At 36.7% G+C, this 15,094-nt stretch overlaps 1 protein-coding gene across 2 annotated transcripts; it reads right to left on the minus strand.

The window, feature by feature from the left end:
• Window positions 1–2,274: 2,274 nt before the first annotated feature.
• Window positions 2,275–14,805, minus strand: ZCCHC8 (zinc finger CCHC-type containing 8). Of its 2 annotated transcripts, none has more exons than XM_054392517.1 (13): window positions 14,763–14,805; window positions 14,206–14,280; window positions 13,588–13,693; window positions 12,809–12,886; window positions 12,391–12,494; window positions 10,592–10,657; window positions 8,699–8,759; window positions 8,102–8,244; window positions 7,195–7,337; window positions 6,365–6,480; window positions 5,187–5,270; window positions 4,232–4,346; window positions 2,275–3,456 (listed from the first exon to the last, which is right to left on the minus strand). In XM_054392517.1, exons 2-13 carry the CDS (start codon window positions 14,223–14,225, stop codon window positions 2,648–2,650), a joined length of 1,845 nt encoding a protein of 614 aa, XP_054248492.1. In that variant the 5' UTR covers window positions 14,226–14,280; window positions 14,763–14,805; the 3' UTR covers window positions 2,275–2,647. The 2 variants fall into 2 exon arrangements, with proteins under 2 accessions (XP_054248492.1, XP_054248491.1); XM_054392516.1 differs by having other exon boundaries at window positions 8,699–8,762.
• Between the last annotated feature and the right edge of the window lie 289 nt (window positions 14,806–15,094).

Below are 15,094 nucleotides of genomic sequence, written 5' to 3' on the forward strand. Positions count from 1 at the left end.
AAAAAAAATCAGTAATTACTAGAATCTTCAGTGCATCAATACAGAACGCTTGATAGGCACCGTGAAGTATAGGTAAAAAGCTAAGATATCCAAATGAAATCATTCCTAACCATGACAAACAGCAGGAATAACTTCCCATCCCTAGTTAACTGTACATTCTATAGCAGAGGTAAATACAGAAGGAGTTTTACTTACCTGTTCTGCTTAGTCTTCTCAGAGCTTTATCCATACTCCAAGTGATTTGTGTGTGGCAAATATTAAAGTGGCCAAAGCGAGAAAAAGCCCTCAACAACCAAGAATTTAAAGCCTAATAAAACAAAGGACTTAGAGTATTTAAACTAGAATATACTATTATATTACGAGCTGTGTTGCTGACGTAACTTTACCCTTATTTTAATACATCCACTTGTTGGGAAGTTAACAGTTTTTTAATGGTGAGTCTGAGGATTTGTACAACTATTAAGATTTATATACTCTTACCAGTTAGGTAGAAGGGCGATTTATTATGAATTTATTGTGAGGATACAGAGCACTGAAGGGTACTAAGCATATGAAGATGATTTTCATCTTGTGGTTTCTGTAAGCAAGGCAGAAGTACAAGTACTCCTGTCAAGTGTAGGCTTGCATGTCCTAACAAAGACACAGCATTTCATAAGAGCTATTAAAAAAAAAAAGGCAAAACATCTAAGGTGTGGAGAGAGAATTGTATGTTTAAAACATGAGCACCTCAACACACCCAGAAGGTGTGTACACTTGGAAATCATTACCTCATGCCCTGCATAACATCATCACCCACGTGTGACTGATACAGCACAGAGAACATGATGGCTTGTGTAAACTCTCATTGCTAACTTTTAACTCCATGGGAGAAGGAACAAGAAAGCGTACAGAAGTGTGATACATAGACAAGGTGCTGACACACATGGTTTAGCACCAGACTTGGCAGAGTTACATAATGGCTGGACTTGACAATGTTAAAGGCCTTTTCCAATCAAAAGGATTCTAAGATCCCATGATTCTAATTCTATAGTATCATAATATTTCATTATCCATTCCTGTTACATGAATTAATACCATTTATCTTTTAAAATATGAAGAAAAAAAACAAAGCAAACCCAGCTCTTTCACTTCAGCACAAAGAATGAAGATTTACCTTGACCTTTGCTCTCCAAATGCAAACGGATAAACTGGTATATGCTGCAAAAGGGTTTTTCAGCCTCTCAGAAGACAAGCAGTTCATATCTAAAGACACTTCAGTTTTCCTTTCCTGTAAAATTTAGAGAAAAGAAAGAAATAAATACAAAAGCTTTACTTAGAAACAGCCTGGGGTTCTCTCAAGCATTCAAATCTACTAATATATTACAAGGATCTTTGGAAAATATCTGGTAACTGCAAGGCTGAGAATTTTAAAGATTAAGTTCAGTCTTTGAAGTTATCTTATCAAAACCACCTTTGAACACACCCCCTTCACAAGTCTTTTCTTAGATTCTTGAAAATACTTTGGTTTATTACTCATCTCCTGCACTTACAGGCAAATGCTTTAGCAGCTCCAGTAAATATTGTTAAATCAATCCAATACTCCCCCTGTTGGCAATGCACATCATGTACAGTCATTTCACCTGCAGGTTCCTACAATGACTCAAAAAAAGGGGGAAGAATAGTATTGGAACAATTAATCAGCAGAATTGAAACACTTTTAAACTCTCAGAATTGGGAAATTCTTCAGATTATGACAAGTGAATGGTATGGCAAGCTTCTGTTGAAGTAGCTAAAATAACTTTAAGAGTTTGACTATAAAACCATGAACTGACCCTTCCTAAAATATTTAGCTTTGTTCATCCTCATATAATCATTTGAATTGCAGCAGTCAATTTTCAAAAATCAGTTTGATGGTTTAGGATTCCAATTAAAAAAAAAATCTTTATACAAAAGCTCATTTATTAAACGTCTGTACACAACAATGACCATGTATGTACAGCAAGTTTACAGGAGGGATGACATTACAAAAGATACAGTGGAAATTAAAACTGACCCACATAAATAATTTACAAAAATACTTGAAATGGTGAAGCTAATGCTGGTAATCCCTGATTATTTCCATCCAACTGCCAAGATTTTGATGTGGGAAATCTTAATGTTAGATTTTGTTAAAAAACCATTTGAATATATTAAACTTATCTACAGGATAATTAGCAAAATGTATAAAGTATTGATTATTGTACAAAGGACGTATATATATATATATTTAAAAAAACAAACAAACAAAAACCTCCCACCAATCTACCTAAAATTCAAGACAATAGAAATCTTAGCCAAAAGTCATGAACGGCAAACCATAAACTCCTCTCTAGTTTCATGGACTGGCAAGTAAATCGCTCTTAACAAATCAACAGTCCTATTATTCCTTAGTGGAAGGATGACATTTAGGACATTTCTTCTGTTTTCTGGCAGCATTGGTGGTCCTGGTCAATAGGGAAGCTCTGTGCTGACTGGAATTCCAAGGAAGAATGGGGCAGATCTGTATTTATCAATATTTTCTCCTTTCCACAAAAGGATGAAGAAGTTTTTGTAAAACTGAGTTTGTAAAATCGGAGGAGGAAAGAAAAGGAAGCAGGAATTTGGACACAGTGAACCAAAGGAAGACCCATTAAGAGGAAGTCTTTTTCTTTTGCTGGTTTCTTGGGGAATTTTTTAACACGCTTCTTATTCGTAGGTAAACACCTGTTGATTCTGCCATATTTTCAAATTCAAATGGTGTTATGCCTGCAGCAAACTTGCTCATGTCAGGAACAAGACTGGAGTTTTTTGCAGATGATTCAATGCTTGTGACCACTTTACTACCACTTGTATTTTCTTCATTGTTAATCTTACAGCTGGGAGCAGGCACGGTGTTATTCAGTAAACCTTCGGAATCTGCATTATCAGGATTTTCCTCTACATTAAATAAACCATCTCCTGGATTAGGACTAGCTATAGAAGGTTCATTTTCTGGTACCTGTTCACAGATGTCAGATAACCTAGTTTCCACTGTAATCACCTTATCAGATGATCTTACTTCTGCAACAAGATCTACTTCATTCCTAGATGGTGATGATGTCACAGAGTTTCCAGTTAAAGGTGTATCAACAGGAATATCAGAGTCACTATTTGTGCTTTCTGCCTGCTCTAGTGCTGCCCAGATTAATCGCTGCTGTTCCTCCAGCTCTTCCAAGGTCAGGGTATCCTCATCCATGACTGAGTCCACTATTTTTGCCTGTGAAGTATCACTGGAAGCATTGTGTGGCGGAATAGTCCTAGAAAGAGGGGTACGGGTGGGCGTTGAAGGTTGAGATTGTGTAAGATTTTGTGGAGGTGTTCCTCGTGGTAAAGGAGGAGGAGTTGATGGATGTCCAGGTGGCAGTGGAGGTTGGAACTGAAAACTGTTGGGAGTTTGAGATCTTTGTGATGCTTCCAGATCTAGAAAGAGATTGAAAGACATCTCTTACAATCTAAAATATGACTAGGGCAAGATTCCAAGTGCCAATGAATTGATTTACTACCACTCTTTTTAAGTCTTCACACCCTAGGTTTTCAGCTGAGGTACAACAAACTTTTGGGAAGTTTTATTATCCACAGAAACTGTGTTTCGGAGGATTTTAATTCTGCTAGTCAGTCAAGAGGGAAAAAAAGAGAGAGAGAGAGAAAATACTCTTGAAAGTATTTGAGTGCAAACTTACTCCACACTGAGACACACTGAAGGATTTCCTCATAGGAAATCCAAAAGGAAAGCCAGAATTTTCTCCATCTCTATCCATTCTAACATTTAAACAACACTGCAAATTCTTCTGGGAGTTTGAGTAATTTTGAAGAAGTCATCAGCTTGTAGCTTTCTACATTATTTCACCTAAATATTTAAGAATTAGGAGGTTTTCATAACAGAAGTTTCTTAAGGATATACCTGAAGTATAGGATATTGGAATTTGTAACCTAGTATTTCAATTGCTCTGAACACACTTGGAACCTCCTGCCTGGAAGACAGGGCAATCACAGCAACAGAGATTGTTGCTGGTAGAGGCCCAAATGAAATTACAGTAGGACTCTGGTGGCATTTGATGGCAGTTACATTAATTATGACCGTAACAAACATTATTACACTGGTTTCTTTTTAGGAGCACTAACATTTACACCCAGAACAAGTTATTTTGGAAACAGAAATTTAAAAAAAGGAAAAAATATTGGAGAATAACTATACCAGAGTCTAGGTCCATGTCAGCTGCTGGTACCTCCAAATTGTCATCTTTCAGACGTTTTGAATGAGGAGACTTTGACTGAGATGCAGCCCTTTTACTGCTAGATTTTGGACTTGGCTGAAGAGAAATTATCCAGGAAAAGAGAAGAAATTAGTATTAAATTGTACACCGTAACATCTCCAGCTGTAAGAACATATTTGAAGCAATTTAATAACTACACAATCATTTGGCAACCCTGTGTGTAAACTAGGCATTCAAGTTTGAGAGATTTACAGTTCTTTCAGCTGCATTAATCTTGCTCAGGTGTAAGTGGCCAAAGAAAGGGCTATTTTCATGACATGGGATTACAAGCAAGTTTCCATCTGGCCACCAGGATCTTATGGAAATATCACAACTCAAGTACAGCACATCCCTTCCAGAGAGGCTTGGAGTTTAGTGTTTAATTCCATAGAGCACTAAACTTTGGGACTGAGAGCAGAGCACACATCCTCCATCCTTACCTGGAAGTATTCTGCAGTAGGTAACACAGGGCTAGAGACACACTGAAGACAACTTGAGAATGAAAGAGAACAGGACTACCATGTGTTTTCTCAAGCCAATGTAGTAAGATTCCTGTAAATCATGACTATGGCAATTAAGTTTTTAACTTATAAGGAAGTCTGGAGCCAAGACAGCTTTTAGGCTGCAAAAGTTTATAGCAACATTTTTTCACAACTGTTAATAAAATACTGCACAAGTGGGATCTGCTTATGCTAACTGAAAAAATGGAATGGGTTCTAAACATGAAGCTCTTTTTGACAGAACAGGTAAGCCAAGCATGGACACTTCATGCCTACTAGCATCAACAGACATGTGCAAAACAGAGGATATAAATAAGAGCTCACCAGTGGCTACACTAGCTACAAGACAACTAATTGTTTTTGGGGTTTTTTTTGCAAATAACAATGGGGTATTTACCGCATGAAAATTAGAAAGGTAGTGAGCAAAAACATCCTTCTGTTGAGAGGGCTGCATGGGGATGGAACCAAACATCTGCCATTCCTACAGCAAGAAAAAAAAAGAAAGAAATAATGTTGCATATCACTGGCTAAGAACACGACAGTAAAACTTAAACTGAGAGATTAATAAGCCAAAATGAATTTAAGTTCTCGTCAAAAGCCTCATGTATCACAGAAAATAGATCTTCAGTAGTAACTTCTGGCCAGCCAAAGTACTCTCACCTGTGAACACAGGCCAACTGATGCAATGCACTGTGACTGGGGTAGTAGGAAGAATGGGGGTTTAAAAGTCACCTTTACGAAACGTTAACCTTTTCACAGCAACTACTCTACATTTGTAACACAACTACAACCTTTCCCTTGAAATAACTGTTCAGACAGTAAAAGCCCTAGTTTGAAAAACTTAGGGTTTTTTGTAAAAACAAGTGTTTTTTCTGGAGGACAGATCTTTGGTTAAGAATACCCAAAGAAACCATACATTTGGAGGCCACTAAACGGGCAAACATAACGTGTAAGAGAGATTGCACTAACACTTCTTTCTAATTCACAGACATTAACATCAGTGATGAAGTGCACTAAAAACAGGTTAAATTCTTCTGAAAGCCAAAGTTCAGCAGCAGCGACTGTAAGAGGAGACTCCTTGTGTGCTCTATAGTTAAAAAGGCATCCACTACATAGCTCTCCTGATACAATTTGTTGTTTTAGCTATTGCAAAGCTTCCCAGATGTTATGCAATAGTCTGATGTAGTTTTCTATGGTTGAAATTATAACACTCCCAGTAATCTTCGAATTCCAAGATGTTCAGAAAACATAGATGCATGGAAGGAAGAGGCATTCATGTGACGTTTTGTGTTTAAAAACCCCTGAATTAGCCTTCTAGGCTCCCCTTGGTTTCACAATGGAAATAACCACCACAAAAGCACTGTCAGATCCTAGCCACATGAGTCCTAACAGGTATCAAATAGATGGATGTCATTTCAATTACCTCAACAGTCCTCAGTCCCAAATGAGGTGCTTATAAAAGTAAGAGGCTGTTTAAAGAAAATTGCCAGATGCAGAACACAAAACATTAAATTTGGCTAAAAGCAATTACTGTTACTCAGCATGTTGTTTGGAAAGCAGAGGACAGCCACTTACATCTGGGATCCCACTTGGAGTGGATGTATTAAAGCCTGGGTAGTTTATCAACTTAGAGACATCATAGGTGGTGCGTTTTGGTTGGCAAGATCCTTCGTCTTCTGTTCCATCATCATCTACAGTGAAATATAATTATTATCAATGCAAATTAAGAATATTACTGAAAAATCCACAGGATTTAAGAACAGGGTATTGAGAGAAGGTTTTGTAATCCAGAAAGATTTGGTCACTGGTACTGCCTATCAGATACATGCACAAAGCTTTCCCAGAAATCCAAGTAATTCATAATCCTACTGCTCTTCATGTACAATTATTAGCCTCAGAATCTGAAATCAGGACTACTCGGAGATGCAGCATAAATGCCTGCCATCAGTGAAAAGCTGGCAAAGTAAGCTTTGGTAAGTTGTTTTAAGAAACATTCTTTGCTTACTAGTTGTCTTCACGCTCATATATAATAAAAGTAAGTTATTGAGTTTTGGAAAGTATTAAGGTTCTTTTTTTAAAAGGAAAATGAAATATAACAATAGGCTATTTTTAAATCTTGCAGTTTCACAGAAATCCCATGTTCTATTAGCAAGGATTGATTAGAGTGAAATCACACTGACAGAAAGTCTTCATCTGTGTAATCCAATCACTACAGAACTTGTTTCAATGTCACATCATAGCTAGATTAAGTTCTACTTTAATAAAGAAAACTTAATTTACAACTTTCTCACTCTTCCATGAGGAAGATAAAGGTTTACCTAATAAGGTGCCTTCTCTCCTGAGCAGAGCGCAGCCAGTAAACAGCCTGCAAACTAAAAACTGCATTTTCACAGCATATTCCTTACCTTTTCCATCATAAAGCGCAAGTCCTGAGTGCTCCATTTCAGCCTCCTTGAGCCAGCCTGGAGGATAACCCAGCTGACGCATGCGATATATAAACGGAGGAAGACTCTTATCTGTAACACCAAGTGCATCTTGAAGCTCCCCACTAAGTTGAGAAAACAAACAAACAAAATAAAGTAAAATCCATACCTGAGTTTTGACAAAAGGAAGTTATAGACCTGTTCTTGAATTTTAAACCGTCAAGTTTAGCTCAACTTAGTTTTGGCTCAAACTATGTTGCCTGTCAATCCCAGATATAACAATTTTAGGTCAAAACCAGCTCTGATGTTAAAAATAACTTTTAACACTTTTATTTCTCATATGCTTAAACATTTTATGAGAATTAATTCTACTCGAAGAGCAGCTTACTCATCTCATTACTTCTGGCCTTAACTGTAGCTACCACAACAGGAAGGGTGGAACTTAACAAACACTAAATTGACCAGTGATTTCTCTGGAGACTGCACAGCCATTTTATTATTGCCTTTTAAAATGTTTTGAATACAGAAAAAAAGAGAAGAAGGGGCACCCAGAACTCAAAATTTTCAGAATTTTGCATGCATTTTTAGTTTATTAATGCAATATATTTGCATTTTGAGCAGTCAGAGTAACATTTAACTCCCTGCATTAGAGAAGGTGCCATGGGACATGGAAGGACTGGGAAGCTAGCAATGGGTTTTCATTTGAAAAATAATTGTGCAGTTTAATAAACAAGTTTTCTTTAGCAAACAAATTCAAACATAATACACAAACAGTTAAAAGTAGCATGTGGACTTAACAGAACTCTATAAAATTAACATCCGGCACTCCAAAGGTGGAAAAAGTATTCCAAAAAAGCAGCGCAACAACTAATAGAAGGAAAAGAGATACCTAATTACTCCTGGTTTAAACTTTCCAAACCTCTCTTCTACTTCTTCTGCATGGTAACGCTGCTGAAAATTCTGATTGCTTGCTTCACCACAAGCTTCCATAAACTCCTTTCTCTTCTCACTTATACGAGCTGCATTTCGTGGCTTAAAGAGAATACAATTGGAAAGTTTACAATTGGACAATTTACAATTTACACACTCCCTCATGCAACATAAAATCAGTAATCCCTGCCCTCAACATGTTTAATCATTTATCACATGGCTAGAACCAGAGCTTTAATAAAAACTACACAGCAAAAAACAAGAGTATTTGCATTGTATCTAGCAGATCTCTAAAACATGAGGAAAGACTGTTCAAAACAAGAAACAGTCCTCCATAAATTAGACATAATTAGCTGCAAAATTAATTTATGTTCTAGTTTAGCATGTTAGAATTTATACATATGAACAGCATAATCTCATCAACTGAGATGAATGACCACGTGTACATCTTATATATCCCAACCCCAATGCTTTTTTTTTTTTTTAAGATGGTGCAATTACATGTGGTACATTCTTTGGAAAGCAGTAGTCTTCTGAATATGGATGTAGACTTTACCTTTGGACAGTCTTTCATTTGATGGTCTTCAGAACCACAATTAAAACAATGGGGTTTCGGCCTGCTTAAAAAAATACACAAGAAATTAAACCTGAAAATCATTTTGCAAGAGTAAATGCACCTAGTCATTTTAAATCTTGTCAGATTTTTAGCTTCAGACTTCGAAATAAAAGAGCACAGCATTGTTTGCTGATTTGTGCTGTCTTGTGCTTCTCTTAAATTGGCTAGCTTAATGTCAAAACAGAATAGCAATATCATTTATTTCACACTCCTGAGAACACAAGAAAAAACAGGCACAACACTGGGAGAGATGGGAGGAGGAAATACACGACAGCATGTAGTGAGGAAAGCACAAAAAAGAGAACTAAAATTGCAGTCGAAAAGTAGCACTTTCAGACAAATGGAGTTTTTAGATCCTCTGTAACAGAGATCTGTTTCTTTAAGAGGGAGGAGTATAGTCATAAAGTAACTCAGGTTGGATATCAATCAAAGCTGGGTCAGTTATGAGATCAGATCATGTTGCTCAGGGCTTTATGCAGAATGGAGACTGAAAATCCCTTCTAGGCAACCTGAGAGTTCAATAGTTTATACTGTCCTAAAGGTGGAAAAACTATTCTACCATACTGCAGAGTATTCACTGAAAGATTTCTACTTAATAAGTGATTAAATAAGTGAACATTTGCATACATAGTGCAAGTAAATGAAAACAAATCCTATACACTAAAGCTTATGCTATGTCCAGAGGAAACTAAGATGTTAAAGCAATGCTTTTAGCTCTAGAGTACAGATAAGGAACTCCACAACTTAATATGGCCTGCAGTTCATTAATGCCTCTATTTCTCTTTCTACCCTTGTATCATCAGAGGCCTGATCCTTCTTACAATACAGAATCAGTAGGAACAAGTAGGAGAGCATGACTACTGCTTTGGAAGTCCCAGTCCACAGTTTAAGTAAATTATGCATGTTGTGAAACTGTGTACTGAAGACCGGCAACGGAACCGCAGCAGGCTTCAAGTTTAATTTTCCTTGTCAATTCATACAACGGCAGCAAACACTTTTGATATTGTAATAGGACAAATTCTAATCACTTACAAGACTTAGGAGTAAGATTTATTTTCTGAGCATTCATTTTTACTGAACTTGGATGGGAATTAGAAGTGGAGACCAAAGGGTGACACTAGAATGAGCACACCCACAGGCGCACACACACACTCCAATCTCTTGATACTTCTAGTAAGATCAACTGCATCTTCTGCTTCATCTTTGCATAGCATTCAAACAGAAACCTTGCACAGTGACTCAAGTATTTGATCACATCCTGTATCATGAACACAATCCTTCAATCTGTTTTCCATTCAGACAGTATTACTGATTTAACTCAGCATGCCCTTTTCATCTCTGAAATGCCCACTAAAAGCTTGCCTGGTCTTCACTGCATCAGCAACAGGTGACTTTAGATGAAGACCACACAAGCTGCCATGTGGAAACTCAATTCTCTTTAGTTCTTCCCACCCATTAAAGTTACATAATCAACTCTAAGTTCAGGCTGTAATATAAAAAGTCAGACAGGAGTTGTTCTACAAAACAGTAAGAATGATGATAGTACATCAGTGCAAGGATGACAAACCAATCCCTAGAAAGGCAAACAGGAGAAATGAGCATAAATTTCAGACAGATTTTACACTTTGATTTTAGGCCCTCAACAAGAGTTGCCTAAAGGCACTCAACAAGAGATCAAATGTCTGCAGAGCTCATCGTGGATTTACTTAATTTTACTTAATTACATTCAAGGATTTAGTATAGTGTGGTAAAAAAAAATATTTAAAAAATAAATAAATCAGTGTACATCTGAACTTTTCAGCTCAAAACTGTATATTTAAGAATAATACAAACCTTTTTGGTTTTACTTGTATTTCTTGTCCATCTAGGGAGAGAATCTGGCTGAAAACTTGCTGATATCTTTAGATTTCAATAAGGAACTGCTACTGGATGAAGCAAAATTTCAATCTTGTTTGAAACACCAGTGAAAAATTTAATAGTGCTTTGACTAAACCATTGACTCTTCCCGATTAAGTTACAGATATGTCCTTGATATGAAGTCCATAGATAAACTATAAAACTAGATCTACTATAATCTATTTGCTAAAACAGGATTATGTTTTTCCCACCTCTCTTCAATAATAAATTTTGTTCTTTACCAGCACTTGCTAAAGCTACAACCCTTGTTTATAGACAGAAGTTTCAAGCTAATAATCTTGATACACTTCACAGCAATCTCAATAAGAACAGATTTGGGTAGAGTTTCAAAAATATAACTCACTTCAAGTAGGTGGAGACAGGTCATATATCCTACTTGTGTTTGCTTTTGGACCGCCATGTGTCAGCTGCTCTGCCCATCTGTCTCAAAATCTATGACAAGACAAGAGGGCTGCAAGGGAACCAGCATCGGAAGAGTGAGGTTCAGCAGAGTTCAAAAGCACTGCAGTTTTCAGAATCGAACTGTTGGTTTTGAGACGAGCCAGGCACTAGTCAAACTGATGTGTTCACTGAGGGCAGTACTTCATTCATTTAGAATCATGGTACCTGATACACTATTTCACTCGAAATTAAGTGGTATTTTAGGTTTAATGCCAGCTATGGGAGCTCTGAAGAAAGATGTACATTTAAAGAGCAATATCAAAGCTAAGCTGGCAGACATGAAAGCTTTCCCACACTTAACTAGGCATTTAGGAGAAATTCCCCTACTAGGCACCTATTTCCTTCATCTAGAGGTTGGGAGATAATACAAAAATCATTTGGAGAATAGGACAGACTTAGTACACTCCAGAGACAGCTTTTCAAATGTTGAATTACAGCACAGCACAGTGCACAAACTCAAAGGTGGTCACAAGAAACCCAAGTTACCTGGCCTATAGATTTGCGAATTTTGTTCAGATACAAGCAATTTTTGGAACATTAGGAAATGATCTTTATTGCAAGCCTGACAAGTAGATGCTGCAGAAATGAGCTATTGTGCAACTGATTCTTGCCCTGGGACATAAGCGATACTGGAAAACTTGTGGGAGATGGGATAGTGACATTTCTTGTCCACTTTCTTTTTTTTGCCATAGAACACTACAATATTAAAAAACCCACCACTTTTTCCAACACCAATCCCACATCTCAAATACTGGCTTAAAAATAATCAACCTCAAAATGGATGCAAGTTAAGAGCATTGCATCATTATATTTTAACAAAAATATCTTTCCTCTGGCTCCCACATTTGGGAAAAAAAAAAAAGCGCTTTACGGCATATTTGAGTCTGCCAAGCCCTTTCCCTATCCTAAGCAGTACATTTTTATAGAAGGAGAACACTTAATCGTATCTAGAATGAGCTGTCACCCCAAACCTGATTACATATTGGCCCAGGAAATTCCTAAAAGTCACAAGGTGTATTTATGGGGAAAAGGCATGCACCGTTCTCAGGAATAAGCCTTCTAAAAAAAATCAACAAGCCAATTAAATCAAAATACATGTATGCTTTAAGTACAAAAAGCCACTAGTGACTCATTAAAACTCTTCCTCTATAACAAGTGATACAGTTTTGACAGACATGTACAATCTACTGAACAGGATTTGAGTTCCATTTACCAACAGGCATTCTTTGGATTTGACAAACAGAAAAATCTCCTTGTGTTAGTAAACAGGATACTTAGGTATTTCCCATCCTTCTGTCAGCTGTGGATTCTCATTTAATATAGGCTGTCCCAGTTTATCGAGACAAAAATTGGTAAAATACAGAACACTTCCTACAACCTGTAGAAAAAAAGTCAGAAAATTGTCAGAAAAGTGTCAGTATTTAGGTCAGATTGGTAGCATTGCTATAATTTTACACTGCTCGAAATACTTTCAGGCTTTTTTTCCCCCACTCTGTATGAATTTACAAACAGCACATGCCCACACCTGTTCAAATACATAGTTTTTCCACTGATGTAGCCAAAACCATGCTGAACTTAACTACTATTACACTGATAAATTAAATTTAACAAGATCTTATTTTAATGGCAGTGTATACTGAATATGTAGAAGAGTCAGATCTACCATTGAAGAGTACATAGCCAAAAACTTACACTAAAAGCTTCTTTTATTTTTTTAGCAGAATTCAAGCTTGCTGTTTTATAGTCCTCTTCCAAAAGAACACTGGAAGGCTGAGATGGAAATTCAAAAAGCAAATAATTAGTTTAGAACAACAGCAAAGAGCTCCTAAATTACTGAGGTAAAAGGCACAGAACATGGGATACAGCCTCTAGTCTTTCATGGAACATTAAGACAGTAGGACAGAGATGTCTGCATTAGTCATAACACTTTCCACAGTCCAAACTATGACACAGCTCATTTCTAGTATTTTCTCTGATGACAAATATGCTGCATAAGAACATCTTTATTCTCATCTCAAATGCTAGGATGGCAAGGAATGTGCCATTTCACCCTGATATTCAAAGTAAGAACAGTAAGTATGCAAATGAAGTTGGCATTTCCAGATTCTGTTGTTCAGCTGAGGTCTTATAAATATTCAAATACTAATAGAAGAGGATATGGATACATTAGGTTTGTACCATTTGGTCTTTTCTTGCCTATCCAATTTATTGCTTTGCTTTTACACAAGTTTTGCTAGGAATAATTTTAAAGCAGCATTTTCATAGACGGGAAGGATATTTTCTTCGTCCTTGTCCTGGATTTTTAGAATAAATAGTTATATGACATCTGATTGATAGCTCCTTGGATTTGGAATTAAACAGGAAAAATCATCTAGAATTCAGCTATCTAGATGGCAATGTAGCATTTTAATACTCTCACGACAAAGATGCAAGAGAAGAAGCACCTAGTAACAGCTGGAGTTTTAAAGTACCTGTGGCTTAACATTGAAGTGTGTTTTTTCATGTTCACTTCTCTTCTGCTCTTGATATTTCTGAACTAAATTAAAAACAAAATCTTCAATTTCTTGATGGTACTCCCTGTAACAGAGAAGTTCACAGAGATGAAGACATGAGCAAGATTGAAACATATGCCAGATGTCTTTAAAAAACAACCAAAAACCCCACATTTTACCATTTACTAAAGAGCTTAAAAAAGGGGTGGTCAAATTCTCTCCTGTCCTCCAAACCTCCACCAACATGAACACAATCTATTATTAGAAAGCACAATTGTACTAGTGTGGCAAAAAAAAAAAAAAATCAACTCAGAGGCAGGGAAAATTTAATTCATCATGTTTAACCGCCACACTCAAAAAACTCAAACACCTGTTCAAATTCACTCCAAGTTACTGGAATTCACAATTGGTTTCATGATATTACTAATTAAAGCAACAGACCTCCTGTCATGATGCTTGTTATCCTTCCTCTTCAATCTAACAAGTCCATGCTACTGAATAAAACAGGTATCCACCCTTTGGGCAAACACTAACATACCCAAACAAACAAGAAGTCCCATTTCCTGTCAGGATTGCTCATCTTTTGAAACTACTTACTTAGAAATTACATTATTCATAAATAAAATCTGTAACAGAGGTCCATCAAGTTTGGGGTTGTCCACTGAAATTCCACTAAAAGAGCAGAACAGAGACAAACAATGGTTACTGTATTAGCTTTACTTTAAGTATTCCCTGTATGGTTTATCACAGGAAAGACCCCATAGTTCACATAGAGGAAGGTTTGGCCAACACAACTTCTGTCATTTTAGTAAGTTCCTATTCAGTTAAGCAGAAATCATCCACTTCCAAGCAAAGCAGGTTGCCTGATATGAGGTGAAAAGAAAACCAAACACCACCACACTACAGGAATTTTCTTCTAACTGTAGTAAGCTGCTACAGAACTTTATTTATAAGATCTTACTTATTCAACCATATTAATGTACTTGTTCTCACTGCTGAACCTTACAAAAACCTGTTTCTTGAAGGCCAAGTCAGTGTCATAAACAGACAGATACACATGAAGTTACAGCTATACAAACTAAGTTCTTGGCACCTCAGATAAATTCTATTTCAAACACATATAGGTCACAGAGAGTAAGTCAGCTTTAACTTACCTAGGACGGGTCAGAATATTCAGCTTCCTTTTAAGTTCCTGATGTTAATTTATCATTAAGGAAAATTCCTTTCTTCAGAAGGCACAGACCTACATCTTAATTAATTAAAGGGCCATAACAAACAAGAAAACACCTAACAAATTCCACAGGATAATTAATGGAGTTTCAGACCTTCCTTTTCACCTGATTATTTACAAATCCACTGTTGCTGAAGACACACCCAAAAAAGAAAAATGCAAAAAAGCCAAACCAACCACCCATGACCCAGCTGAAATAGAGGACCAGCTATGACAATCCGAATTGTGCAATGTTTGAAACTGACAATTCAATTA

This window comes from Indicator indicator, chromosome 26, assembly GCF_027791375.1.
Source record: "Indicator indicator isolate 239-I01 chromosome 26, UM_Iind_1.1, whole genome shotgun sequence".
NCBI classification, from domain to species: domain Eukaryota; kingdom Metazoa; phylum Chordata; class Aves; order Piciformes; family Indicatoridae; genus Indicator; species Indicator indicator.